This window comes from Telmatherina bonti (assembly GCF_933228915.1).
Source record: "Telmatherina bonti genome assembly, chromosome: 23".
Lineage (NCBI taxonomy): Eukaryota > Metazoa > Chordata > Actinopteri > Atheriniformes > Telmatherinidae > Telmatherina > Telmatherina bonti.
In genome coordinates, this window is record NC_136632.1 from 6435572 (window position 1) to 6463188 (window position 27617).

Genomic DNA, 27617 nt, shown 5'->3' on the forward strand with positions numbered 1-27617 from the left:
ATAGATAAATCCAAATGCATCAATAAACAATCAAATACTTTAGTATCAAATTCATTTCTACATTTATTTATATTGTGGCTACCTTATGTCGTAGTTAAATAGCATAGAAAATATCTTAGCATAAAAGTACTTTGTTTTTAATATTTTACAATGATCTGTATCATAACAATATCTCCGTCCTTTGTAACAAACTGTGAGAAAAATCAGGGGAAAATTGTTGAAGTTATTGTTGTGGTTGGACCTACACCTTACAAATGAATGCATTAGAGGCGCATGGAGACCCATCCAAGATGGCGGCGCGATGAGACGTCAGCGTGATACAATGCTAAAACCATTGCACCTGCTAGATACAGATGGCTGACAGACACTAGATGATAAAACGTGGAAGGCTATATTTACTCCTCCTTACAAATTTATTCTGCCGAATAAGGTTAAAGAAATTGTGCATAAATCTTATCCTGTTAATAGTCTCATCCACAAATACATACCTGGTTTAAATAATAAATGCAACTTTTGCCAAAATTAATCTGAAACCATGGAACACTTATTCTTTCGATGTGTGCACGTATCTAATTTCTGGTCTGACTTTCAATTAGATTTTATGATTTCCTTTTAAACAAGTCTGATCTGCTACTTATTTTAAGAAATTCTAACTCCACCAAAAATAAGTCATATTTAATCAATTTGCTGATTACTTTACCAAAGTTTCACATACATAAAATGAAATACTTGAAAAAAAAAAGCTATCTTTTTCTCTCTTCAAAAAAATTGATCCATGTACTTATTTTCATGTGATCCAAAAATTGAACTGTACTAACCTAAAACATACTAAAACCTTACATCAGTGCCAGCTGTACAACTACATCACTGGTAGATTCTCCTTGTAATATACTGTTTCTTTGTTGTTGTTCCTTTATAATGATCATCTTGATGATTATACTTTGTAAAAACGGACCCATGTAATTTAAAAAAAAAAAAATTAATAATAAATAAATATATAAAAAGGGCAGCGTGATACTATGCGGGTCTATGTATATATGATGTCTATGGGTTAAATCCCTGCCGGAACTCGTGAGCGCTCGGCTCCCCTCGGGTGTTTCCGGATGGTGGGTTAAATCCCCGCCCGCTTCATTCCTGCGTTGTTTGGGGACAGTAGGAAGATGGCGGCGGCCCCGCTATACTGTGTCTGCCGGCAGCCCTACGATGTGAGCCGGTTTATGATCGAGTGCGACATCTGTAAAGATTGGTTTCACGGCAGGTACGTTGGTTAGAGTGTCCTTACAAGAAGTGGTGAAGTGAGGACGACAAACACTGAGTGTTTATCGGGGAAAAGCGACGTTTTTCCGAGCGGTGTTGACTGGTAGCTAAGTTAGCTCGCTAAGGCTAGCGGTGGGCTTTAAACCGTCTATTGACGCGACTTAAGAAGCGAAAGTGGTGTTGCCTTTCTTTATAGATCGTTTTAAATGTAGACCACCTCTTTACTAATATTACAGAACGCATATGTTGCTGCTGTCCGTCTAAATAGTTATTTAGTTAATGTTAACGCCAGCGGCAGTAAGTAGTTTTTATGTCAATCCGCGGATGTGTGAAGGAGGCAGAGCTGTGTCAGTCAGCCGGAGAGATCAGGAGCTGAGCGGGGTCATCGTGACACACAAAGCCGTAATGTTTCACCCTCACAATCATATCACAGATACGTTTGTACTGTAAGTGGTTGCACTGTGATTTAATGGATTATGGTCTAGATAAGCTAGTCGCATGTTTGTCAGTGTGAAGTCCAAGCCTGCAATCTGGCTCACGAGGTCACGTTATCCATTGTAAAGAAAAAACAAAAAGAAAAGGAAAAATAACCTCAAGTTTGGGTTTTACTTTAAAATGAATTATACAGTCCTTTAGAAATAACTTGGATTTGTTTATATTTCCTCTGTAGGCTTTTGTTATGGCTGCTTCATTAAACCACAGTTGTTTGATATTTTATTAATTTCTTCAATTAAGTGGAAATTATTTTGCATAATCATAATTTTTCTTCATAATTCTACATTGTGAGGTGATTGGAGGAGAACAAGGAGCTTATGGTTGGGCTTTTGATTGACAGCTGGAGAAATTTAAATCCCTCTTTAAAGCAGAGGAGGCACATGGTAGGAGACCCCTAGTGGTTGACAGGGGACTATTTAAAGACCACTTCAGGACTTTCTGTACTACCTTCTTCTTTTCATGACTGATTTCAAGTTGTCTGAGAGACTAGTGATTCATGAGTGTGGGTGTTGGCTGTCAAAACTATTACGAGAATTTATTATGAAACGTAACTCTGTGGTGTCTTGTAACTTCTTAAACTGTCTCACGTCAGTCATACTTGGTGTAATAGAGCAGGTCTGGGTTTATCTCTAATGCTGGACACATTGAGGATTGTTACTGGGATGTTTTAGTCAGACCAGATGACCCAGTTAACTGTACAGAAACTACTTTCTATTAGAGGATCTGGTTAAACCAATTCTAAAGTGTCTGGTAGAAAAACAGGGTCTATTTGCCTCTGATAATGTCATTTTTCTCATAGGAATAGAGAATATGTGTTATACATAGACCGCCTGGAACATTTGACGTTGTACAACTTTAGTTTTTTATTGTCCCCTCCAGGCCTGACCTAGACAGTCCATTGATTCAGCTTGTGTGGGTGCATCTCCACAGCAACTTTTTATGAATACAATAATCTGTTTTTGCTCATGTTGAAATGACGGAAGCCATTGCGTAACCACGTTTAGCTTGCTGCCAAAAAACTTGGCAGCCAGAATTTGTGGCTTATCGGAGCCAGAAAAGACTCGCTGTATGTCATGTGCCAGCAAGAAAAGGAACAAACGTTGGAGCTTCCCCCATTGATGACTAATAAACAGAAACACACAGACCTCAAAAAGCAGCCACATTTCCAGCCCCTTTCCCACGAGGCTGGCCAGAAGGAAAGGGATATTCTCTGGCTGTGGATGATGGCACGCAGATGGAGTGGAGAGGAGAGGAACTCAGCCTCCTGATGCTTGTTTGTTAGAACGCTGGCAGAGTTTCTGTTTGTGTGTGTGTGTGTGTGTGTGTGTGTGTGTGTGTGTGTGTGTGTGTGTGTGTGTGTGTGTGTGTGTTTGGGGTGCTTTTCTGTGAGTGCTTTAGTTTCTGGAGAGTGTCTGTTTTATATCACCTGTATCTCAGAATCTCAATACACAATACAGGCCAGGACTTTGACTATGTGAGCACTGAGACAATCAGATCTGTGTTTTATCAGACCAGGGAGCAGTGAGGTGCCTAAGGAGCAATAAAATGTGAATTTGCCTTCATAAGTCTCACATATTTATATATCTTTGGTACTGATGCATATTTTCTGACAGATGTCAAGATGGTTTTAGTTGCGGTAGGAAGTTGATTGTGACATAAAAATGTAGGCTTAATCAGTGTAATATTTGTTTCTCTAACTTGTTTGATTTCCCACTTTTCTTTATCCTTAAATTAGGGGAAAATATCTGATAATTCATGGAGAAATTAAAGCAATGATTTGTAGAAGAAACGTTCGGTCTCTGACATCCAGTTACTTGCCATCTGACCTCTTTGACTTATTTCTCTGTCCCTTCTGGGGGTGTTCTGGCTGTCAGGTTTGGTAATCTTGCTCCAAAAGCCTCCACAAAGCAGTAAAACATGCTATTATGCTGTGTTGATATGATAACAAATGTTCATTTTAAATCAAGTCATTTAAAGCCTCAGCGAAGTGAGGAACCCACCCTTCGGAATGGATTATTTCCAGTGACTCTTGGACGCCAAGTAACAACCACGCTGGAGATGGGCGAGTGCTGCAAACCGTCGTTAGGTCAAGTCAGAGCACAGCGTCGATGTCAGGCGCTCCAGTTGCCCCATTGTCTGATTTAGGTATGGACAGTGGGGGTGATGATAGACCAGTGGTGCTTGATGGGACAGGAGTAGTGATTGATGGGAGCTCCAGCAAGCCAAGTTCAATGCACAATCTGTCAATGTCAGACACAGTGTGAGCATGCTAAAGAGAGACGGAGAGCCTCTACAGAGGGCTTTATTAGTGCTTATGCTGAGCCGATGGAGGTGCAGGAGCCGGTTTTAAGGGGAAAAAAATACAACTTATGTCCATAATTGAGACATTTCAGTTCGTAGATGTCTGAAACGTTAACCAGCAAGCTAAAGAGGACTCTGAGTTCTTGATAAAAGCTGTGTTTACATTAGTTGGAAAGCTTGTCTCCTGGGGGCAGGGGAGCACAATTACTTTAAGATTGATCAATGTTGCATAAGGGTCAAGAGCCTTATTGATTAAGTCCATTTAAATCATGAAATGAAGGATATGGCTTTAGTTCAGGTAATAAAAAAAAAAAAAAAACTGGTTTAGTCCAGAAAACTGGTGAGATTTTTCAACGGGACGGCTCTAGTTCTAGTTCTAGTCTAGTTCTAGTCAGAAAAAAGACTTGTCAGCACATGTGGACAGAGGATTTTTTTGTTTCTACTCAGCCTTTAGGTGAGTTCAGTTTGTGGTTATGTATATTTCAGAGCAGGCAGTGACAAGACGGATGCCTTTGTGGGTTTTGCAGGGGCACTGGGGGACAACCATGTTGAAGACATGTGTGACAACAGAGCAGCAGTGCTAGGAGCCCGAAGGCAGATCCACCCGCTCCAGAAACAATTAAGTTGTTAAAACTCCCCACGGCTCCCATACGCCCTATAAACAACAAAGTGGTCCTCTTTTGTTGTTCACCAGCTGACTCCGTCAAGCTGTAACCACAGCAGGGAGCTTAGTTTGTTTTAATGGCTAGCTAGCTAAAATTATTTAACCAAGAAGGCTAAAATGACAGATCCGTCTGCGTCTGTCAGGCCTCAGTGGCTCTGCTGCTGTCCAAGTCCTGCTTTGTTTGTGTAAGCATGCTCTGAGTGCATTAGGAGGAGGACCGGAGGAGTCAGGTGTTCCTCTGGGGTAGATAAAGATAGCCAGGTGTGTTTAACTGCCCTCACATCCTCTCTGTCTCCATCTCTGCCATCCATCCATCAGGGAGCTGCCAGTTCTCTAATGTAGGCGTGTCGCCGCCCCATGCAGAGCAGTTATTTAGAGCTTAAAATAATGGTGACGCCCGCCTCCAGCTTTTGTGTTTCTGCTCAGATCACCGAGGACAATGAACCCCTCACAGAGGATGGACTAATGAATTAGCCCTCTGTCACACAGGAAGGAGGTCTTGTTGAGAGGAAGCGGAGAGCGAGCTGTTGATGGCGAGGGGTTTAGCCAAACACGCACACACATCTCGTCTCATTCAGGAAGAGGTGTTTGGCCCGGGGCTCTGCAGTGCCGTCGGAGAGCAACACAGTCTTCTGGATGAGACCGGGTTAAATGTGTCTGTGGGACACTGAGTTTCTCTGAAGCATGAGTAGAGTTGGTAAAAGTTTTGCTGACTTATGTCCAGTTGTTTTATCTCATCTCTCACAGATTACTTTCCCAGTAGGCGAGGTGCACTCTGATTGCAAACGGCTTTGCAGTGATGCAATGCATCATCAAGCCCGAGCACGACAGGAAATACTTTGCCGTCTTTCTCTTTCTAGCAGAGCGACCTCCCCCTCTTTTCACATACGGTCTCAACACACTCGTTCAGGCTCGGCTGCCTTGTTAAGTAGTGAACGCTACAGGTGACACATATGCTGAGTCAGGTGGCACCGTGCCATTGTTTTTCTCCGTTGCATGGAGGAAAGTACCAGATGACTTGAGGACAAGAGGGTGACCTCGGCTGAGTGTTGGCTTCCCTTGCAGTTCACAGCAAATCCGGTGGCAGCGCAGAGCTGTGAGTCATGCTTTCCCTCAGCAAACAGCCACATGTTTGAACAAAGATTCCTGATACATGAGCTCGGTTTGGTGTTGCAGCCAAGCGCTCTGCAGTGTTATGGTAGCTCATCCACTTTCTCACGTTAAAGAGCAGGAGGGCAGCTTTAACTTCTCATATATATGTCGCCTATATTTGGGACAAAAGCCAATAAGTCTGACATGGATGGGACTTATTAATACTTAAATCTCTACCAGGTTGTGACAAGCTGTCCCTCATTTTTTTCAACGATTTCTCAGGAGAAGTAACGTGTAACCCTGTGAGGTACTAGCTCTATGTTGGGTGTTATCTGGCATGGCTGAAATTAATGGGTGAAAATGTTGCGGAAGCTGCTGGATCCATTGATTTGATTCAGGTGTGTTAGAGCAGGGAAAAGCTAAAACCTTCAGGTTAGAAGCCCTCAGGAAATGGGAGTTTAATACGACTCCTTTAGGTGATCTGTGGAAATTTTACAGTAATTTATTTAGTCTCCAGGAGGTTTGTAATCCAGCCACAACTTGCAGTGTTTATTCAGAGTCGATATGGTAAAGCCATAATGAGTCATCCATGATACACCCTTATTTACCACGTTTTGTAATAAATAAATGTTCCTATCACTGCTATGTAGCTAGGAGACCCCTATTTTAATCCAGATATTATATTATGAAGCCACATCCTGCCAAAAGTTTTGACCAACTAGATATTTTGTTGATGTTAACGTCCAATCAGAAGCAGCCAAAGATCAACATGTGACCAGAAAGTTCTGTTTGTCTGAAAAGAAGAAAATTAATGGTCCTCAATGGTTGCAGTAAAGTGTTTCCGATGCATAATGGTGCAGAAAGCATGCCGGTCCTCTTAGGATAATGGGTAAATAGTAGCATCAATAAGTGTAAATCAGGACATAGTGAAAATAATTAAATGGTTTCTGATGTGTGTTTGTTTACGTGAGAGTATGATGTGCAGATGAGAAAAGGCTTGGTCACTGATGATCTTTGTGTTATTTCTACAACGTTCTGTTCGTAATAAATTCTATTTTCTTTGGCCTTTATGCTTCTGTATTTATGTATGAATTCATTTTACATCTTTTTAGCTTCTTAATCTGACAACTGAGGTTGGCCTGAAAGCATATTTTTACTTTTTAAAAAAAAGGCTTTGCATTTTAAGGGATGAATGCTGACCAGATACTTTGCCAACTAATGTGTTTGTTCAGCGTGATTGTGGAGACTAAGTGCATGTTCTGGCCCTGACGGCTCTGCTTGTCTGCTTTACAGTAAAGTTTGGCAGACAAGTTGAGCTGCTTGAATGTGAAAGGCGAGCTGCTGCTGCTGTTGCAGCCAAGTGAGTCGGGCCTGCATTCACACAAGCTCGCCACTTCCTGATGAGTTAATGGCTCTCGGTTTCATTTCCTTTACAGTTTCCTGCAATTCCTCACAGATCAAAGCTGATAGCAAGCTGTGGTCAGCCTCTTGCCTCCTGCACACTCTCACCTTCTGAAAACAAAAACGTGTTCATCCCATTCTTCACAATGCTGAATACCTAATCAGCTCAGCCTGAGGGCGTTGAGATGACGTTGGTCTGGAAATGGGAAGGTTTTAAATCTCTGTACTTGCAGTTTTGTTATGGATTATTTTTGCAGTCATGAGGCTGGCTCCCCGTTGAGTTAAGATTAAGAAGTGGTTTGTTTTTAATTAGTTTCATGAGCCTGAGTCGTATGAGGAGTACTGGAATAATCACACTATGCACGTTGCCTAAGTTGTCCACGATCCAGACTCGGTTGCCATTCAACCCATGCTGCTCTGGAATGGATCTGTGGTATGCAACAGAGGAATGCATGTGCTTGTGGTTTGGCTGCTGCAGGATAGTCGGGGCTTGCCGAGTGGGTGGCAATGCTGCAGCTTAATCAGTAGATTCAGTTAATTTTATATTTACTCACACAGCTGCCTGGTTTTAGGGCTTTTGAGGGGGTTTTGTCCATATTGTTGACTGAATTAAAACATCGCCATCATGCTTAATGTTTGACAGCTTTCTTCCAGATTCAAGTAGAGTTTTGGTACTTTTGTGTAGTTTCTGAACATTTATTGGTAAATGCTGAAGGATAAAGATTATTTTTAAAACTCAAACTGCGCACAGCTCATACTAAGCTTTTTTTTTTATCAGACAATTTATATTCAGCCTATGATGACCCTCTGTGATCCTCATGGTCACAGAGGTGGGCTTGGGCTCTAGAAAATCCTGGATCAGGTCTGGTCTGCCAACAGAGGTGAACCTTAACACTTCCCAACCTCTCCCAGGGCGCCGAAACACAGCAGCCCACCGCTCTCTGTATCTGGAGATGCATCAAATGCTGAGCTGAACTTCCCAGTTGGGCAGAAAGTAAAATTTATTATTATTATAATGTCCAGTTAAAGTATATTTGTTGTTGTGGATGTAGGGCCGGGCAATATGACTGAAATCCCATATCCTGACGTAGCTCATTTTATATCCCCATAATGATATACATAACCATATAGAACTGTGTAATGTTGTGTCAGCCATCAGTTATGTGTCAGATGTTCTTGGCAACAGCAGCAGTGATCTCCTTCCATCTGGGGGAACTATGGCCGTATGACGTTTCACAGGTAAATACCTGCTGCAGTGTTTACGTCTGGAGTTCATTATGAGCGTTTTCGCCTCCAGTCGACGCTGCTTTGGCTGCTTTTACGCAATGACTCTGTTCTTTATTCTTTATCCTGATTCCTGTGCAGGTAATAAAATGAGTTAGTTGTGTCGGAGTCCGTTGTTGGGACTGTGAGCTTGTCTGTTGTCGGTTCCACGTCGGTCTTTTTATATCCAAACCGCATCCAGACAGAAATTTCCCTCTTTTAGGAACAAATTCATCAGTTTGGGTTGGCTGCTCATCTTTTAGTGAATTATCCTGCTCTGAAACACTTCTGCTACCGTCTTCCTCCATATTTGTTTATGGATTGCAGTGTGCCGTAAAGCACATCTTGATATAAAATACTGCAGTAAAGCACCTTATTGTGGCGTAAGCGATAGAGCCTCATATGAAACTACGGCCATTTTTTGTCGTCCAAACGATATATATCGTCATATCGCCCGACCCTATGTGGATGTTTTAACATGGTACCAGATAGGTGTGTGGCATCTGAGGTACCTCATGATGTGATTACCATTCAGGATGCTGTTGTTCAATGATTATATGATAGTCAGGATTTTCAATGTGTCTTTTTTTTCCCATTGAAGTTTTTTTACTCACTCGGTGGCCACAGAGTAGCTGTTGTTACAACTATTACTACTGTTACTACTAATGGCTATTATTACTACCCTGTTCTCTCTTCAGTATCCAGCAATTCAAATAACTAAACCAGTTTATCTCCAATCTTTTTTTTTTTTTTTTGTCAAACCATAAATAACGCACACGTCAAACATATTTTTCATATATTCTTAAGTTTTTTTCATGGAATCTACAGGAAAATAAGCAAAAGTTAGGAACATTAACCTCCTCTAATCTGGGCTGGAACAGAGCTGCTGTCACTTGTCTGAAGTGTTATTTTTAGATTTTAATTTGGCTTTAAATAACTTCCATGCAGAGTAAGTCTTGTCAAGGCCTACTCTGTTCATGTCCATAAAAACCCAAATGTTTTTAGTCTTCTGAGTAAATCTCAATAACAGTAACTGCAAGGCTAGCTGCTAGCTTCCTGATGTCTCGGCTGTTTGCTGCCCGGGCGCTTTACAGGGACGGACTTCTGCTCCGTCTCCATAAAGAGTCTGGGCGGCTTTTCTGTTTCTGCCTGACTTTATAGCTGCAATTCTGTCATTTAATTATTACAAAAATCACAGGAACAATTACATGATGTAATTGGATCGGCACGTGTTGCGATAAATCGCTTAAATGGTGAATTGGCTCGTCCCTCGTATCAGTCTGACTTTGTTTTTGAGTGTTTAATGTAATGCTGTGTCATACGGGCTCTGTGATTGTGGAACGGGTTGTAAATGGAAGATACTGTGGAGTTTAGTCACAGGAAGATGTGATCTGCTTTCAGCTAGAGGCTGAAGATCTACGGGACATCAGTCCATGTCCACCAAACATCAGAGATGGACAGAACACAAAGACAGCAATACATTTAAGTCTTTCTTCCTCAAAGTAAATCCATTAGATTATTTAGCAAGTCCTCTCACACTGAAGCTGCAAACTTGCCGTTCATCAGACCGAAACTGCTGAAGTTAGAAGACCTGGTCAGTGTTAAAGGATGATCAATAACTAACAGCATCCAAAGGTTTGTCTGACTGCAGGGCAGTAAATTCAGTCTGTTGGATTTAAACAAATAATAAATTATATCATTAAAAGATATAAACTGATGAAAGAGGCAGTGTATGGTAGGGATTTATTATGTGTTATGATTTGTGTGTTATGGTGATGTGCTGAATATCCTGATTAAAATATTGTTAAAGTTTCAATCATGTTGTCATGGACAAAAGGGTCAGGAGTAGATTCGTATTCAACTTCATGTTGAGCCCTTTTTAGAACTTTAAGAGCTTTTATTTTGTGTTAAATTTTCACTTTTTTCTGAAACTTTAGTTAGAAATGTAACACAAAAAGTTTTTTTTCTGGCACTTTGCTAGACTGGTTTATATTCAGACGACACCTCCTCAGTGCAGCCGGCGCAGGTTTAAATCTGCAGGTCACCCGCTCCGACCTCCTTTCCTGTCCAGAAACTGAATAACAGAAATAATATCTTTATTTATTCATTTTAACCAGTTGAAATGTTATAAATCCACCACAAGAGAAGACACTTTCCCCCTGGAAGAAATGAGACTTGAGGAGGGGGAACAGGATTTAAAGTGCCCTTTTATTGTTTAATTGTGTTGATCAAATGAAGCAGTGTGTGTGTGTGTGTGTGTTTAACTTTGCTTCGTGTCCATTCTCAGCTGCGTTCAGGTAGAAGAGCATCATGCTGTGGATATCGATGTTTACCACTGTCCCAACTGTGATGTCAAGAACGGACCCTCCCTGAGTGAGTAATGCCCTCCGGTTTGCCTCCTTCCCTCGGTCCTAACATTACTTGCATTGTCTGGGTTAACTGCCTCTGGGTTAACCCCCCCCCCCCCCCCACAAGGGAAAAAGCCTCTCATAGCATGTTAGTCTTTTCCTTTTTGTCTTAGTTGTGTGGGGGGTTAACCTTCACCAGCCCTCAGGGCGGACATTACCCAGCTAATTTAATAGTGATGTTAACACTCCAGTTTGATTGGACAAGCCCCTCTGTGGGGGTTAACTGGTGGATTAATGTCCCTGATCTGCATAATTTAACACCTTTCTGGGGGAATATGAGCAACAATGGAACTGAGTGAGAACGGAAAACATTTGTCTTTTCTTTCAGTGAAAAAGCGCAACAATTGGCACAGACACGACTACACTGAGCCAGACGATGGATCCAAACCGGTTCAGGCCGGCACCTCAGTGTTTGTCAAGGAGCTTCAGGACAGAACCTTCCCAAGGTACCGGCATCATACTTCAGTCCAACCTGCAAAGAGCTGGGTCATAAAACGTCTCCCCACGTAACCTGCAGAAGCCAAATGGAGTTTCAGGGTTTAGGAGCTGGATGAATGGGATGAAGGCACGCCTGAATAAGTCTGTTTACTTTGCATAGGTGTGAGAAACAACTTGAATCAAGCCCACAAAGTAGCTTCACTCATCCCATTTCCAGATAAAATATCTCCAGGTTAACTGGTTTGGCTGATTTTAAATGAACATTTTCTACAAGCACGAGTTCGCCTCAGGATTCAGTTAATAGACTGGTAGTAAGTCGGCTGTTTGTCTGGTTTTAGTCTCACTCAGGCCATTTTTCGGTTTACTTTGAGCACCATAAAATGTTTTCACTTCCATTCATAAAAAAATGTGTGAAATGCTCATTTGCTGAGCTTGTCCTGATGTCGTTTGCAGCGCTGAGGAGATCCTGATCCGGATGAAGGGTGAACATGTGACTACCAGGTACTTGGAGAGACACGGCTTCAACTACCCGATAGTAATCACAGAGATGGAGGGCCTGGGCTTGAAACTACCACCTCCCACTTTCTCCGTCAATAATGTCCGTCAGTATGTGGGTAAGGACGCTTCAACTTCAACATCTGCAGTGAAAAATCACATTTCCCCCGAAATATTCAGAGATGAGGATAAAATCCCACAGTGGGTCTCAACAGAGCCTGAAAATATAGAACCTCTTTCATTGAAGCCTTTTTATCATAAACTACTGAGGAAATTCCATTTAGAAACCCATTATTGTCTTTTGAGTGAGAAATATGGAAAATAACCCAACAAATAATCGGACAAGACCCTTTTTTTACAACAAAAATCATGTATTTGGCAGAATAGTTTACTTAAGGTGGATAAAAATCTCTGTATTGGCAGTCTTGGATCAGAGCAAGAATAATATTTATTGAAGATATTCTTAATACGAAGAGTTCCATGTCTTTTGACAAGATAACAGCTAATTATAAATTAACCTCCAAAGATACCTGGAAATACTTACAGCTCAGAGACTGTATCAGAAAAACAGTTTAAAAAACACATCTGCTACTATCTGTTTACAGGACATCTGTAAACAAAAACACAAGTATCTAAAGGTGTAGCGTTAAATTCTATAACCTAATAAGAACCACTAACCCACTAAAACATGATGGTCTTTAGAGAGCTCGGGAAAAAGACCTAAAACAGGAGACACTACATGGGACGATGTTGTTAAATCCTGGTATAAGACATCAAGAGATGTGCAGATGCGATTAATTCTACACAGAATCATCCATAGAAGCTGCTGGACTCCTGACAAGATGGCGAGACTCTGTAAAACGCTGGAGGTGTGAAAGAGCCAGAGGTGCACTAATACACGTTTAATTCATGTCAGACAGTTAAGAGTTTCTAGACAAGTATAGCGGAGTGTATAAATGACATGTTTAGGATAAAAATGGTCCAAAGCTCAGCTTTGTGTGCAGTAGGTAGAGGCCGAGAAAAGATGAAGCTCTCATTAGAACAGACTCTATGGTGTAGACTCGCTTTATGCATCGGCTGCAGGATCGTGTTGAGACATTGGAAAAATAAAACCGATATTTCTTATTATGGTGGGAAGAAATAATTAAGACAGCTAATTACAAACAGCCAACCTTTAACTTGCATCATAAACGAGAGACATTTCAGAAGTAATGGGCCCCTTTTCTGAACTGTATAACCAGGGAGGAAAACTTAAATTTAAGAATAGCAAATAATTAAAGACATATCTGAATGAACTTAATCAAGAGTTTAATACTTAATGTCAATGAGTTGAATGTAAGATGGAGAAATACAGACAATGAGGTACTGATGTATGTATAAGTAGCTGCTTCCCAGTGGTATTACCCTGTTGTTGTTTTTTCATGTTACACTGGGTGTAAAAAAAAAAAAAAAAAAAGGAAAAATCCCATTTCCAGCAGGCATGACGTGGCCCCTGTGATCAGGCTGCGTGGTTACTATAGTCTGCTTAAAAGCTAACGAACCAACCCAACACCAGCCAGCTTAATGGTCATTGCTGAGCAGGCGCCATCTGTGTGCCAATATGAACAGGTTTCCAGGTTCATGGGGTTTTAACCCACTTATCAGGCATCAGACCATGGCTGAATGAGCTCTAAATGAGTGACGGCTAAGCTTTCACTGGCCTCTCCATGACCACTTTGCTTCCCCTCCTGAAGCAGCCTGCCACTTCCCAGCTCCTGTTACAAGCCCATTACCAAAGCCACTGGTGTTTTTACCATTAAGTTCATATTACAGATTCCCTTCCTCATTTTATCTCTTTCTCCCATGCCCTATTGAGCATTAGGCCAGGGCGCAGGTGTTGTGACCAGCAGCTGAGTGTCAGGTTGCATTTCTTACAGTTGGAAGACAATGGGACAACTGGAGTAGATGCTAATACCCTCTGCAGCCTGAAAAGGTCTGAATATTTGTGCAGCGGACTCTGTGTGTGGTCAAAGAGTGACACCAGTGCTGTGGAAGTCGCGTGTTGGAGGCTCTGCAAATGCGACACCAAACAACATGAAATATCACCCATAATGGTGACATTTCATTGTTTTTCTCATTTGATTTTATTCAATGAGGGGAAAAAAAGTCTTTGATTTTATTATTCCATAAATCTCCAACTGGTCTGCAACTCCCAGATCCACCCACTAAATGTGGTCTTTAATGACTAATTCCCCCCACCAGTAGACAAGGCGATGGAGGTTACGTCCTGACCTGGTTAATAACACCTCGGACCTTCAGACTCACCTGGAGGTTTTATTTCATCATCATCACCGCTCGCTCATCATCACTGCAGCTTGAAAGGATGCTGGATGTGTTTGCACGGAGCTGGGGGTCGTTTGTTTTCCAAGCTGAAGAAGATTCAGTGTGTTGAGAGAGAAACGAGTGCACCCCTCTCCTCTGTATCCACAACACCATGAGGATGTTGGTCCTCATGAGTTCACGGGACCACACTGCTGTCCAAGTTCAGGAGGAATTAATGACCCCTTTGTACATAAAGCTGCTTTTATATGTGGATCACTTTGAGGATCTGGACAAACTGGTTTCATTCTGGTGGTTATTTTCCTTTGTCTCTGTGCATCATGGCTTTTTATGAGTGTTTCCGGTGTTTACATGTAAAGTAAGGCGAGCTGGAACGCCCTGTTTAACTTGCAAAGAGACTGGGATTCCCCCATCTATGGATGTGTCTACAAACATGTTCATGAATCAGACGGAGGGTTTAAGTAGATTTGTATGAATATGTTGGTGAAAATTTTGAATTTGGTTCTTAGTTTCCACTGTTGAGTGACACATTAAAGCAGCAGCAGAGTGTTTTATTCCAGCATGCTGACAACAATTGATCTTGAAGGTATGGGGTAATTTGTCACCTGGGTTATGACAGGAATGGTGGATATTCCTCCTGCCGTGGGCTTTGTGGAGCGGTTGTTTGAGCTGTGTGTTGTGGCGTTTCCTGGCAGCTTTGTTTCTCACCGTGTGGCACACTGCCTTCACTCCAGCTGTTCTCTGTCATCAGACGCTGGCCAGCTGGGCCTTCCGAGGTGTATGTGTGTGTAAATGTGTATGCGACTGCACGTTTGTGTGTGTGTGTGTGTCAGCGAAAGAGAGGGGTAATAAAAAAGGTGTGTGGGAGGGGTGTTGAGAAAATACAACAACCAGCTGCACCTCGGTCCTACTTCCAGCCCAACGTGTCACTCCAGTGTGATTTGTAGCATCCCAAATGTTTCAACAAGCCTCAGTTTATGCTTCTTTTTTCTTGTTTTCATATCTCAGTTAAATACACACACACACACACACTTCCTCTCACATGTATACAAATATTTCACCATATACCGGAGGTTTCCCACGCACGCACTGGCAATAAACCCAGCAGGCCTCTCACCTCCACCCACTCCCCCTCCTCAGGGACTGGTGGTCTGGACAGATTGCCAGATTGCCTTGCTTGCATCCCCTTCAGCCCCCCCCCCCCCCCCCCCATGTCGCCATATTGATACCAGTTTCCCTCAGGGCTTGATCTCTAAAAGCACATGGAGATGCCAGCAAGCCGCTGACCTCTGAACTCCTCACCTCTTAAGGAGTTTATTATTTCTCATTGAGGATTCGGGGAGTACAGAACCGTTCTTCCGCTGCTGCACAAACTAAAGTTCACTTTGCTGTCATGTAGGTGGTGATAAAGTCATCGATGTGATCGATGTGGCGCGACAGGCGGACAGCAAGATGAAGCTCAGCGAGTTCATCCAGTATTTCACCAAGCCCCACCGACCCAAAGTCCTCAACCTCATCAGCCTGGAGTTCTCAGACACCAAGTAAGATGTCCTGCCGCTTGCTCACGTGTCGGCGATAGAAGAGCTGCTTTCCGGTTGGGTTGTATGAAGCTAGTGTTCATGTACAACGAAGTTCCTCTCTGTAGGTGGTTAAAATGAAAAATGGTAGAATAACCTTTAAAAGTAAATAGTTTTCAACATTGTGTTGTGGTTGCTTTTATCATCGACAGCGTCTCAGGAACGGTAGTTTGTATCTGGGCTGCGTTGTGATGGACTGTTTACCTTTTAGATTTTCTAAGGAAGTTTTCTAGGTGTTTATGTCTCGTCCACGAGGTTTAAAATCCGGCCACATGAATAATGTTAGTTGTGACACTACGTAGTTGTTCCCCTTTCGGCTTGTCCCTCTAAAGGGGTCGCCACAGCAAATCTTCTCATGTTTTACACTGAATGCCCTCTGGATTTATCTGGGTTAGGGGCCGGCTCTCAGACAACAATCGTGTCCCCCTCGGGGCGGCAGCGGCTTGGAGGAGCAGGAGTCAAACCGCAGACCGTCGGGTCACAAGACTTGTGACACTGCATAGTAAATCCACAATATGTGATTCATCGTAACACCATATATTCATAATAAAGAATAAAACCTCCACATCACTGCTATGTTGCTAAGAGACCTCTATTTTGACCTGCAAATGATAATGACCCCACTTCCTGCCAAACTCTCCACCAATCAGAGAGCTTAAATTGACAATAACATCCAACCAGGAGCAGCCAGAGGTCATCAATGTGTATGTGTCTGAAAAGAAGATAAATAATGGTCCTAAAGTTGATTTTGTGAGGGTAGAAGGTAAATAGTTGCATTAACCCTTTCATGCATGAATTATTAAAAAACAATGCAACATTTTTTTTAATACAGTATTTTAACTCTACAGACATATACAATGATACTTTTTTTGGTTGTTAGTGATATTTAGAATTTATCATGATTTACAATTTATTTTAATGTATTCTATAAAATATAGAATAATATATAATCATAATTGTGTTATTTAAATATAGCTGTAATATTTTCTTTTAATTACATAATTTATTACATTGAACCTAAGTACATTATTACATTATGTTCATGTATTTATTTATTCTCCAGTGAGTGGAAACGTATTGAATGACTCACTAAGAACCACTGAAGTGGTTTACTTACAAAAATACCATCTTTATTCATGGATATGCAGAAAAAAAAAGCTTGTAAATATATATCCACTATATGGCCACTATGCATGAAAGGGTTAATAATTATAAATAGCAAAAAGCAGCTGGGGGGTAAAAATATAAATAGTTTCTCTTGTGTTTTTGTTTTAAGATGTGAGAGGAGGATGTGCAGATGAGAAAAAGCCTGGTCACTGCTGATCTGTGTGTTATTTGTACCTGTTAGCAATGAATCCTGGTTTGTTGTTTTGGTCGGCCTTAACGCTGCTTTAACTACATGTTGACCATCCTGAAAGCATCACGTCTGCATGATCAGCCTCTACACTTAGATATTTGTTGAGATTGCAACCTAAGCTGACATGAGTCTCTCTGAGTGACTAGTTGTGAGATCTGGGATACTGAATAACTTCATGTTTTCGCTTGTTGCGCCTCCTTATCCTCCCCAGGATGGCAGAGTTGGTGGAGGTTCCTGATGTGGCTCGGAAGATGTCTTGGGTGGAGAACTACTGGCCAGACGACTCGTTCTTCCCAAAGCCCTTCGTCCAGAAGTACTGCCTTATGGGGGTGAAAAACAGCTACACAGATTTCCACATAGACTTTGGAGGCACCTCCGTCTGGTATCATGTTCTCTGGGTAAGTATGTGTGCATCGAAAAGACCTGGAACTAGGGAAGACTCACCAGTTGTCGTCCTGATCTCACCTTCCCACTTTCTCCCAACTGGAGCTGACATCACTGTCAGGGTGGGTGGGTGTGCACATGACACACCAGAAGGAGCTTTTTAACGCCTCTCTGTCTGTTGTCAGGGCGAGAAGATCTTCTATCTGATCAAACCCACTTCCACCAACCTTGCACTATATGAGGCATGGAGCTCCTCGCCCAATCAGAGTGAAGTGTTCTTTGGGGACAAAGTGGAAAAGTGCTACAAGTGTGTTGTGTCCCAAGGAACCACCCTGCTCATCCCTACAGGTCTGTTTCCTCTGAGTGTTCCTGTCACACATCTGGGCTGAATAACCCAACATTCAGGATACGTTTGTGGATCCAAACCAACAACAACAAAACTGCTTCATTTGACCTGATTTGTGTTGGATTAGACTAAGATCAGTAAACATGAAGTTTTACAGACTGATGGCGATGTGATGGTTATTTTACATCTTTTATTTTCTGTCCTAAAACACAACACTGTTCCAGATGATTCTGCATGTTGTACGTGAAACATCTGGGTTTCACTTTTCTGTGTCGGACCCGTCTTGTGTCTCTCAGTCAGGTTTGATCTCTCGTTTCCTCTGAGCTTCATTGGAGGAAAATGACTGAAGGAGGTTGTTCCACATTATTAGGCAAGTTAGTTTCCATCCAGTCTGGAGGAAGATAAGAATCTTTCTGCAAATAAAAAGTGTGAAATAACAAAACAGGAGACCGGGGATCCTCCATCCTGGTCCTCCAGGGAGTCCTACAGGCTTTCCAAGTGTCTCCACTGCAACTCACCTGAGGGAAAACCTGCAGGACTCTGACCCTCGAGGACCAGGATTGAGGATCCCTGCTGTAGATATTTCAGGGAAACTTAAATGAGATGATTGTACTGTTTAAGAACGAATGTGTGTGAGTTAGAAAACAGGTTGTTTAGATGAAAGCCGGCCAGGGAATTTTAGTCACACTTAACCAGTGATCAGAAAAAGGGAACATTTGCTCATTTCTACCAGTTTCATTCAGTGATACATGCTGGGCTGGATGGTCCAGATAGACGGAGGTCTGGGTGGATCATCACGTCCCAGTAAACTGGATTAATGTGGAGTGAGATGAGTGGACCCTTCATAGAGACCTCTGCTAAATCTGCTCAGTTTCTAAATGACCATTTCCTGTCATGGTGTAAAAGGAAGTAGTGGTACGGTCCATCCCACGATGCAGGACCTCCTGCAGGACTTTACCTGCAATAAAAGATTTAAAAAAAATAACTCACCACCACCATCATCTCCTGACCTCAACCCTTCTCAGAACCTGTGAGAACGCTGAATCCTTATGAGAGTCTATTAGTTTTTCATGGTTTTTTGTCTATAAAATCCAGATTATTATGTAATCTAGTACAATTTTTTTTACTTATTAAAAAGTCATATTCACCATCATTTCCATGGTTTATTAGTAGAAATGAACAAAAACGTCGTATGCAGAATAATCTGGAACTTTATTACACCTGCTGTCAAACTGCACATCAGCCGTGCATGATGATGGAAATGGTGCCAACATCTGCCTGAAACTTCACTCCACTCAAAGGGTTTTTTATCCTCTTCTCAACCTGTTACAACACAATAATTACACGACAAATGAGATATAAATGTATTAAATGAGTCATATTTAATATGATTGTCCGCATTGTCTGTTCACGTCAACCTAATGTGAGATTCGTCTGCATGGTCATCGGGTACAGCGTCTGCTCTTCCTGCATCGCGCTTAATGGCCTCATTAGTGACTTGGCCAGTGCAGATTGTCTCATAACTTTTCCTGCTTTCATGACATCACCTTAAAGTCTCACTCTGTCTGCAGATGCAGGACCTCAGTCTGGTTTTAGCACCCTAACATATGATTGGCAGCTTTAACAGCAAGCCGTCATCATAACCCCGCAGTCACACGGCATTCATCTCTGTAACGTCGTCTCGTTGTAGCCGCGGTCAGCCTACATGTTTTGCTGTCATTTGTTTCTAGTCATTTTTTCCTCTCTTCCTCTTAAATAAACAAGCGTGGAAAATGCAGGCTTCTTCTGGGTCCTCTGTCATCACCAGGATCTAACGGGGAAGCAGAAGAGGATCACAGCTTGTCTGTAAAAGCTGATCTTAATGAGCAGCGGTGTTGATTACAAGTTGTTTAGACGGTAAAAAGATGCGTGTGCGTCGCGTCACTGAGTATGACATGTTCCTCATTCACTCAAGTGGAACTAATGTGTCCAGTCTCAGGATTATTCATCCATCAGTCTCTCAATGGACGTTTTAAGCCGATGGAATTCCTTTGCCCCCCCCCCTCCCACTGCTCCCAGACAGACAAAGCCCAGTTCAGCCCGTCAACTGCTGGACATCTTCAATCAGTCTTCCAGCCATGCCTTCTCAGCAGGATCACGCAGCTTTGTGAAGGAGCGCTTTCTGGCAGAAAGGGTGTAGAGAGGTGGGAATTAAGTGGGGGTCAGAGAGCACAGCAGCTCAGTCAACCAGGGCTTTATCAGGCTTGTCTATCAGTCTTACCCCCCCCCCCCCCCCCCCCCCCCCCCCCCACCGCCACCCTCAACTCTGTTTGCTCTCACTGTGTCACAAGAAGTTTTTCTCTGTGTGTTTCATATTAGATATAAAAATGCTTAAAAATTAAACAAAACAAATTGAAAATAAGAATTAAAATAAGACTTTAAAAAATTAATTTTAATAATTTTTTATATAAAAATGTATCTTTTTATACAGTTTTGTAGTTCATATTTTTTATTTTTACCTATATATTTAATTATTGCTGTCTTATTAGTATGTTTAATTGTTTAATCATTCTAAGTTTTATTTTCCTATTTTTTATCATTCTTGTAACAATATTATCTGTATTTTCTGTTTTGTGAAGCACTTTGGTCGGCAGGGGCTGTTTTAAATGTGACATAAATACATTTCAGATTGAGATAATTAAGAAAAAAACCCACTAATTTTAAACAAGTACATGGATGTTGTGCGTTTCTTACACATATGTTTATAAAATAACTATATAATAAAGTTTAGAATGAATATGTAGTAAAATATTTTAGAGTTGTGTTTTAGCGAGCTGCATGTAGGGAAGTGTGCGTCCTGCTGCCAGAGACCTTCTAATGAGGCGATGAGTGGAAAAGCTGTGAACCTGTGTGCTCTGCTGCCCTCTGCAGGCTGGATCCATGCTGTTCTCACCTCTCAGGATTGCATGGCGTTTGGAGGGAACTTCCTTCACAACCTCAACATCGGCATGCAGCTCAGGTAAGCGGCCACTCAGGTGTCCTGCATGTCTTCATCTGCGCTGATTCCACCACGTCTGTTGACTCACCACAATTCGTTTGCTTCTACTGTGCAGGTGTTATGAGATGGAGCGTCGTCTGAAAACCCCAGACCTCTTCAAGTTTCCGTACTTTGAGGCCATCTGTTGGTACGTGGCCAAGAACCTGCTGGAAATGCTAAAAGGTGGGAGTTTATTGTTCTCAACATCTCATTCTCCTGTGTGTGGCCGTAAACCTTAAACCTTCTTCTTCTTGTCTCCTCTCAGAGCTACGCGAGGACAGCTGTCCACCACCAACATACCTGGTGGACGGAGTCAAGGCTTTAATCAGCGCGCTGAGGACTTGGTTGAAAAGAGAGGTGAGATGCTTCCCCAGCAGACGACACAGCGGTGTTGATCATCCAGAAGATGCTTGTTTCAGCTAACAGAACCTCTTTACAGATGGCAGAACCCACCAGTGAGGTCCCCGACAATGTCAGGCCGAATCATCTTATTAAAGAACTGACCAAGGAAATCCGCTACCTGGAGGTAAGGAAGGACTCCCGGGAGAAGAATCTGGTAAAACCTTCACTGATGCTGGTTTTTAATACTAAAAGCTTCAGTTTGAGATGCAGCTGAAGGAAACATCAGTGTTTCTCATGATGGAGTTGGTTCTCTTCTATTTTTATCAAGGATGATTTCAGTATGGATCGATTCGATCAGTTTTTGGCACCTTTTTATCCATTTTTATGCCGATGCTTTTTACCTCTAAATCTCTTTAAAGTTCAGACATGAAGAAATCAGCAGGAGAAAAATGCTGCTTTTCTTTTTTTCTTTTGATAAAACGAGATAAGAATCAACGATAACAGGTAATAATGTAGCAACGATTGTTTAATTGTCAATACTGGAAACAGTATGAGACGAACTCTTTGACGTAACTAAACCAAGTAGTAGAGACTCAGGAGGAAGGCTCGATGAGATCCGTTGTTGTCCCTGAAGAATTTACTCTGTCACACCACGGTGCTGGAAGTTAAAGGGTTAAAGGTGGAGTATGCAAGATTTTCAATATTTTCAAAATAAATTAACGAAAAAAAATAACTACAATCATAATTAGAAAGTTTTTTTTTAAACATGTAGGTTCCAGTCTGTCCATATTTGATGTTATTAAATTACAAGTTTAATTAATGACAAAGGACCCTTCTTAAATGTTTGCCTACCAGTAAAAAAAAAAGGGCTTTTTGTCATTTGTCATTAATTAAACTTGTAATTTAATAACGCATCAAATGTGGACAGACTGGAACCTACATGTTCAATTATGATTGTAGTTATTTTATTAGTTAATTTATTTTGAAAATATTGAAAATCTTACATACTCTACCTTTAAAGTAAAGTCACATAATTTTACAATGAGCATCAAGATCTTTACTGTGAAGATCATGTCAATAAATTCATCAACATGTACAGAACTTATGAAATTCTGGTAAAATAAACTGGATAAGGATAAAAAAAAAAAAAAATCCATTTTTAAATGATATTAAGATGAAATTAACTAAAATGTTTTGCTTTCCTTAAATGGAAAAAACATTGTGGTGAAAAATCCTGAATTAGTAAAATATTAAAACCATCATCATCATCATGATGTGACACAGAAAACATGGAAGGGATCAAGCGGAGCCGGAGATGTTGTTGCCAAAAACCTCAGAGATAAAATAAGCAGCATATTTTGTATAATCTAATTAATACTGATACTGTTAAAAGTATTGATCTGATATTTTCAGTGGCAGATATCAGATTATCAATACGTCCATCTTTAGTTTCTGCCAGAGAGACAGAGACTGATATCTGATTCGTTGCCAACTTGACGATTATTCAGACAGAAAAAATGCAGAAAAGCAGTAAAATCTTTCGACTTGGTAGCGGCGTGATCTCCGGTTCTTCGTCGCTGCAGGAGGAACCAGGAAGTGGCAGCAAGCCGGTGAAATCTCAGGGATGTGGAATACCGTCGGGATCGAACGGCTGCCCGGCGACTCGCTCTGCGCTGGAGAGGCTGTGCCAGGCGCGGCGGGCGCGGCGGGCTGCCAGACGGCTGCGGGAGCAGCAGCTACAGGCCCCCAAGGTGCCGTCCAACCTGGACATCCTGGAGCAGCACACCAGGGAGGTGCTGAAGAGGCTGGAGGTGGGACCTCTGGAGGAGGTGAGCATCACGGAGCAGAGATGTCTGTCTTTCATCAGTTCTGCCATCATTCCTTTAACACCGACGCTGATCCTGTCTCACCAGGATCCGGCTTTTTGTGCCAAGGTTCACGGAAAACTGAACAAAGTGTCGATGGCTTCAGCGGCAGCAGCTGCAGAGTCTTTAGATGACAACCACCTCCGCCTCATGCTGGTCAACGGGAGAATCATCAGGTAAGACGGGACTCTGACCTCTTCCTTCCAAGCAGAAATATTCATTCACAGAAAACCTGACCTGGGAAATGTCTTTTTTATTCATTTTATGTTAAAAAAAAAAAAAAAAAAAAAGACAAAACCATGTGTGTAGAGATTTGAGGAAGCCGGCTTGCAGCCATGTGAAGACGGAGGGCGAGCGGTCCGTCGGCCACAGTCCACATCAGAGTTGTGTGGACGTGAAGTCGGAGAGGACGCAGGACAGCTCAGCTGAGAAACCCATACTCCTCAGTAAGTAGCCACTCAGCCCATGTCTGCTGCAGTCGCTGTGTGTGTGTGCGCTCATGATGTAGACCTTTAGGTGACGTGTACTCCTGTTTCCCAGGGGGTCTGGAGAGGGTGAAGACTGAACTCAGGGAAGAAGTCTCAGGACACTCCGGTGTGTCGGACGGGGAGTCGGACAGCGACTCTCCCACAGAGGTAAAAACCTGAACCCACATCGTAGGCGTGCACAACGAGACTAAAACAGCTGAGAAGTCGTCTGGTGACGGCAAACATCCAGCACGCGTTGCCTCATAAAGAAACAATCTGCCTGCTTGTTCCTGCTGGGCGACTCATGCAAACTCTTCACACGTTTCTGTCTATCCAGCATAAAGAATCTTCATCGTCATCCTCTTCTGACGAGGATTCAGAGTGTTCCCGGAAGGAGGAGGAGGAGGAGGAGGAGGAGGAGAGGAGCTCGTCCGAGCAGACAGGCTCAGGGCACACCATAGAGCTGGACCAGTCTGGCCAGACACTCAGGCACAAACACAAACCACTCAAACGGTGAGAAAACGATGAGCTGGTCCCAGCAGGGATACTGGTGCGGTTTGCAGGACTCATCCTGTCTTTGCTGCATCCTGCAGAGAACGTCCTACCTCACCCAGCACAGAAGAGGCCATTCAAGGGATGCTGACCATGGCGGGTCTGCTGTGCTCCTCCGAGCCAGAGAAGGGAGCCTCCCCCCAGGAGCCCTGGTGGTCCAGCCAGTGCTCCCCACAGGAGGCCGCCCAGCATCAGCGCCGGCTGCAGGGGGGCAAGAGCCCGATGGACAGCCAGGGTAACAGCAGCAGCGAGGCCTGGGACAATCAGGGGCTTCCCAGCCCAGAGACGGACTACCAGTACTGTGATCCATCCATGTCTCCACCACTACACCCCTCCAAGAGGCACGCCCCCAACCCCCCACCTGTCAGCAATCAGGCCACAAAAGGTTTGCAGAGCAAATGTTTCTCATTCAGTTTAGTTTGTTTTATTCTTTTTATTTTAGCTGTTTTCTTTATTTTTGTTTTGTTCTATTTACTTCAAACTTTTTATTTTTTTTAATATTGCTGCTGAATTTTTATTTGTTTTAGGTTTTTTACTATGATTATTAATATATTTTTTTTTTTGTATTTCAATTATTTTTTATTTTATTTAACTTTTACTATTTTATTACTGTTTATTTGTTGATTTTCTTTTACTTCATTTTTATTTAATTAAAAAAGTTTATTTGCTTTGGTTTTATTTTTAGTTTTTACGTATATTACTGTTGGATTTTTATTTTAGTTTTTTCATCCTTTTCTAATTATCATTATTACAATAGTTTTTCTATTTTAGTTTTTTTTTACTTAATTTTTTTATTTCAGTAAAAAGTTTACTCTTATTTTATTTATTTTTAGTTTTGTCTTTTTTGACATATTTTTATTATTACAGTTGGATTTTTGTTTGATTTTGTTTTTTGTTTTATTATCATCATTCCTATAATTTTTTTCATGTTATTTCATAGTTTTGGTTTTTTATTTTGTTTTCTTATCACTATTATTTTGTTATGTTTTGTTTTTTTTTTTTTCTTGCATTTTTATATTAGTAAATAAAAGGTTTACATTGTTTTAAAATTTTTTACTCAGACTTGTCCGGTCACATCGCATTGTTCAGAGAAACATCAGACACTAAATATGTGTGTATTAATAGGTTGTAGAAAAAATACTGTCTGCTAAAATACCTTTTAGGCCAGAAACACTTTTTATGTCTCGCCTGCAAAACAACTTGCAGTCCAAGCAACCCTTAAATAATCCACCTTTTTCTCTTTATTTTGTTATTATTTCCTGCTGATTCAGCTCCATCATCACATTTCTTTCCTTCATTTTTCAGGCAAACGTCCTAAAAAAGGAATGGCCACGGCCAAACAAAGACTGGGAAAGATCCTGAAACTCAACAGACACAGCCGCGTCTTTGTGTAACACAAACTTTACAGAAAAAAAATGAGGATTTGGGGCGTTTACTTGAAGGAAAAAAAGAAAGAAAAGAAACTATCTGGAATTTGACACTTCTGTGCTGTTAGATGGAGGGTAAAAATTAAAAAAAAAAAAAAGGAACCCGTTGCCTGAAAATGACCGAACAAATCTGGACACGTAAAAACGCTCACTGTGCATGCTTAGGAGACAGGGTATTGGATCTGAAATAAGCAGGCGCACGACTTCACCTCAAGCACACTAAGAAGAAAAGGACCCCGGGAAGTGGAGACCAGTGCTCCCAGCAGCATTCAGATGGACAAAGGAGATTAAAGGACATCTACCGAGGTATCATTTACTTCTGATGCCAAGATCCCTGCATCTCATTTACCAATACTTCCTCTCTGCTGAGTGCCCCCCCCCCCCCCCTCCACAACCTTCCTTCATCTGCAAGCTGAGGAGCAGGTGAAACCGAGCTGCATCTCCAGCTGGGTTTTCTCCCTCTTCTCCCCCCCCGGGCCTGAAGAGGGAAAGCGGTGCTACAAAAAACAAAAAAGAAGAAAAAGGAGGCAGTGAACTGATATTTCAGATGGTGCTAATTGTTTTGTATTTTTCTCCACTCATGCTTCCCCCTCCCCTCCCCCACACTTCTTATCTGAATCACACCAGCAATAATGACTTTGAGGAGAGTGGAGCGAGCGAGAGGCGGCACCGCGGTGCGTCCTCGGCTTTGCAGGAGTCTGAACACACGTGCACTGTGCTGTTTAGCTGGCAGGAAGCTGCTTGCAGTGCTGCCTCTCTCTGGATTTGTTTTCAGTAGGAAATGTGAGTCATTCGCTCTGAAATGACTCACATCCTCTTTAATTTATTTCTCATTTTATCTGTGATGTTTTTATGTCATTTTTATGGATTCTGAATGATGTATTTATTAATTGACAGAAGTGATTTTATTATATTTTGACCATAAAGCCTCAGCTGTTCTGAGGATTTTTCCTTGTTTCTTTTTTTTTAAATCTTTAACTCATGCTTTTGTAAATGTTGATGTTTTTAGATCTCCAGTGATCAGCTGTTGAGTAGCAGTTTGCCTACAAACCTTTTATTACCTTCTATTGTCACAAATCCCCCTTCCCAGTTTACGTAGAGCTCGTTTTGATTCATGTCTCCTCTGGTTTCCAGTTCCCGCTGTAGCCGGAGGTGCTGGGCTGTGTGTGAGCGAGGACTAGATTAGGTCAGCTTTCATGTCTACACAAGTGTTTTCAGCTAGTGCCACTTGTCATGACTTAGCAAAAAAAAAAAAAAAAACCCAAGTATTCTGAGCCACTGTGGTTGATCCAAAGCAGTCGACAACGGGGGAACTTCAACAAGAAAGAGTTTTCTTCTGTTTTATTTTTGTTTTCTTTTAATTCCAGTGCTGATGTCAAATGTGCGTTTCGCTCTGGGTGCGCAGTTCTTCACTCTCAGGGAATGATGCCATGGACATAACCTTCGATTAAACCACCAGCCACATCATGGATGCAGACAGGACGCGCTCAGCATCGCTCAAGGATCTCCTCTTGCATTGGAGATGCTGAGGTTTCTTTTCATAGTTTAAAAATATTTATATATTTTGAGGTTTTTAAGTTGTACAGAAATGCTCGGCTTTAGCTTTTACCAGTCGTCGTACCTGTAGGCTAACAGGAGTTTGGTATTGTCCCCTTTCCTCACACGTTCAACTCAGTGTTAATCACAAAGTGGGCTCTGTGTGAACTGCTCGCCATGTAGCTTTAAGACCACCTCCCAACAGCACGAGGCTTGGAAAGCTTTGCTCAGGTTGACCTGTGAGTAACTGTGTGGTGTTTAAAATAATCCTAACAAAGAACCAACTTGGTTAAGTGTTAATCCCATTGCCAGACTGATTTCCTCCTTTCTTACACTACACTTTAACCTTTCAACTCGTTGCATGTCACATTGAGGAACACGAACTGGCCCGCAGGCAGGGTTTGTTACCAGTTGTATTCATGGCACAGGATTTTGTCCCCCTTCGGCTTTTATATGCAGCTCTCTTGGCATTTGTGTTGTGTGTTGGTTCTTGCAATGTTTCTTCCAGATTTAAATGGCTTCTGATTTGAAAAATACAAACACTGGCTAACTGTGACACTGTTAATGCATTGCATTTGTTTGGTTCTGCATTTTAAAAATTGCGTGTAAATAAAA

The 27617-nt window shown here is 41.9% G+C and overlaps 1 protein-coding gene across 1 annotated transcript; it reads left to right on the forward strand.

The window, feature by feature from the left end:
• Positions 1-1124: 1124 nt before the first annotated feature.
• On the forward strand, positions 1125-27617 carry kdm7aa (lysine (K)-specific demethylase 7Aa). Its single transcript, XM_079263379.1, has 18 exons — positions 1125-1258; positions 10761-10846; positions 11210-11327; positions 11773-11933; positions 15533-15674; positions 17279-17465; positions 17637-17799; positions 20708-20795; positions 20890-20996; positions 21079-21170; positions 21253-21339; positions 22739-22984; positions 23069-23196; positions 23312-23466; positions 23561-23655; positions 23825-24000; positions 24081-24424; positions 25345-27617. Exons 1-18 carry the CDS (start codon positions 1161-1163, stop codon positions 25431-25433), a joined length of 2562 nt encoding a protein of 853 aa, XP_079119505.1. The 5' UTR covers positions 1125-1160; the 3' UTR covers positions 25434-27617.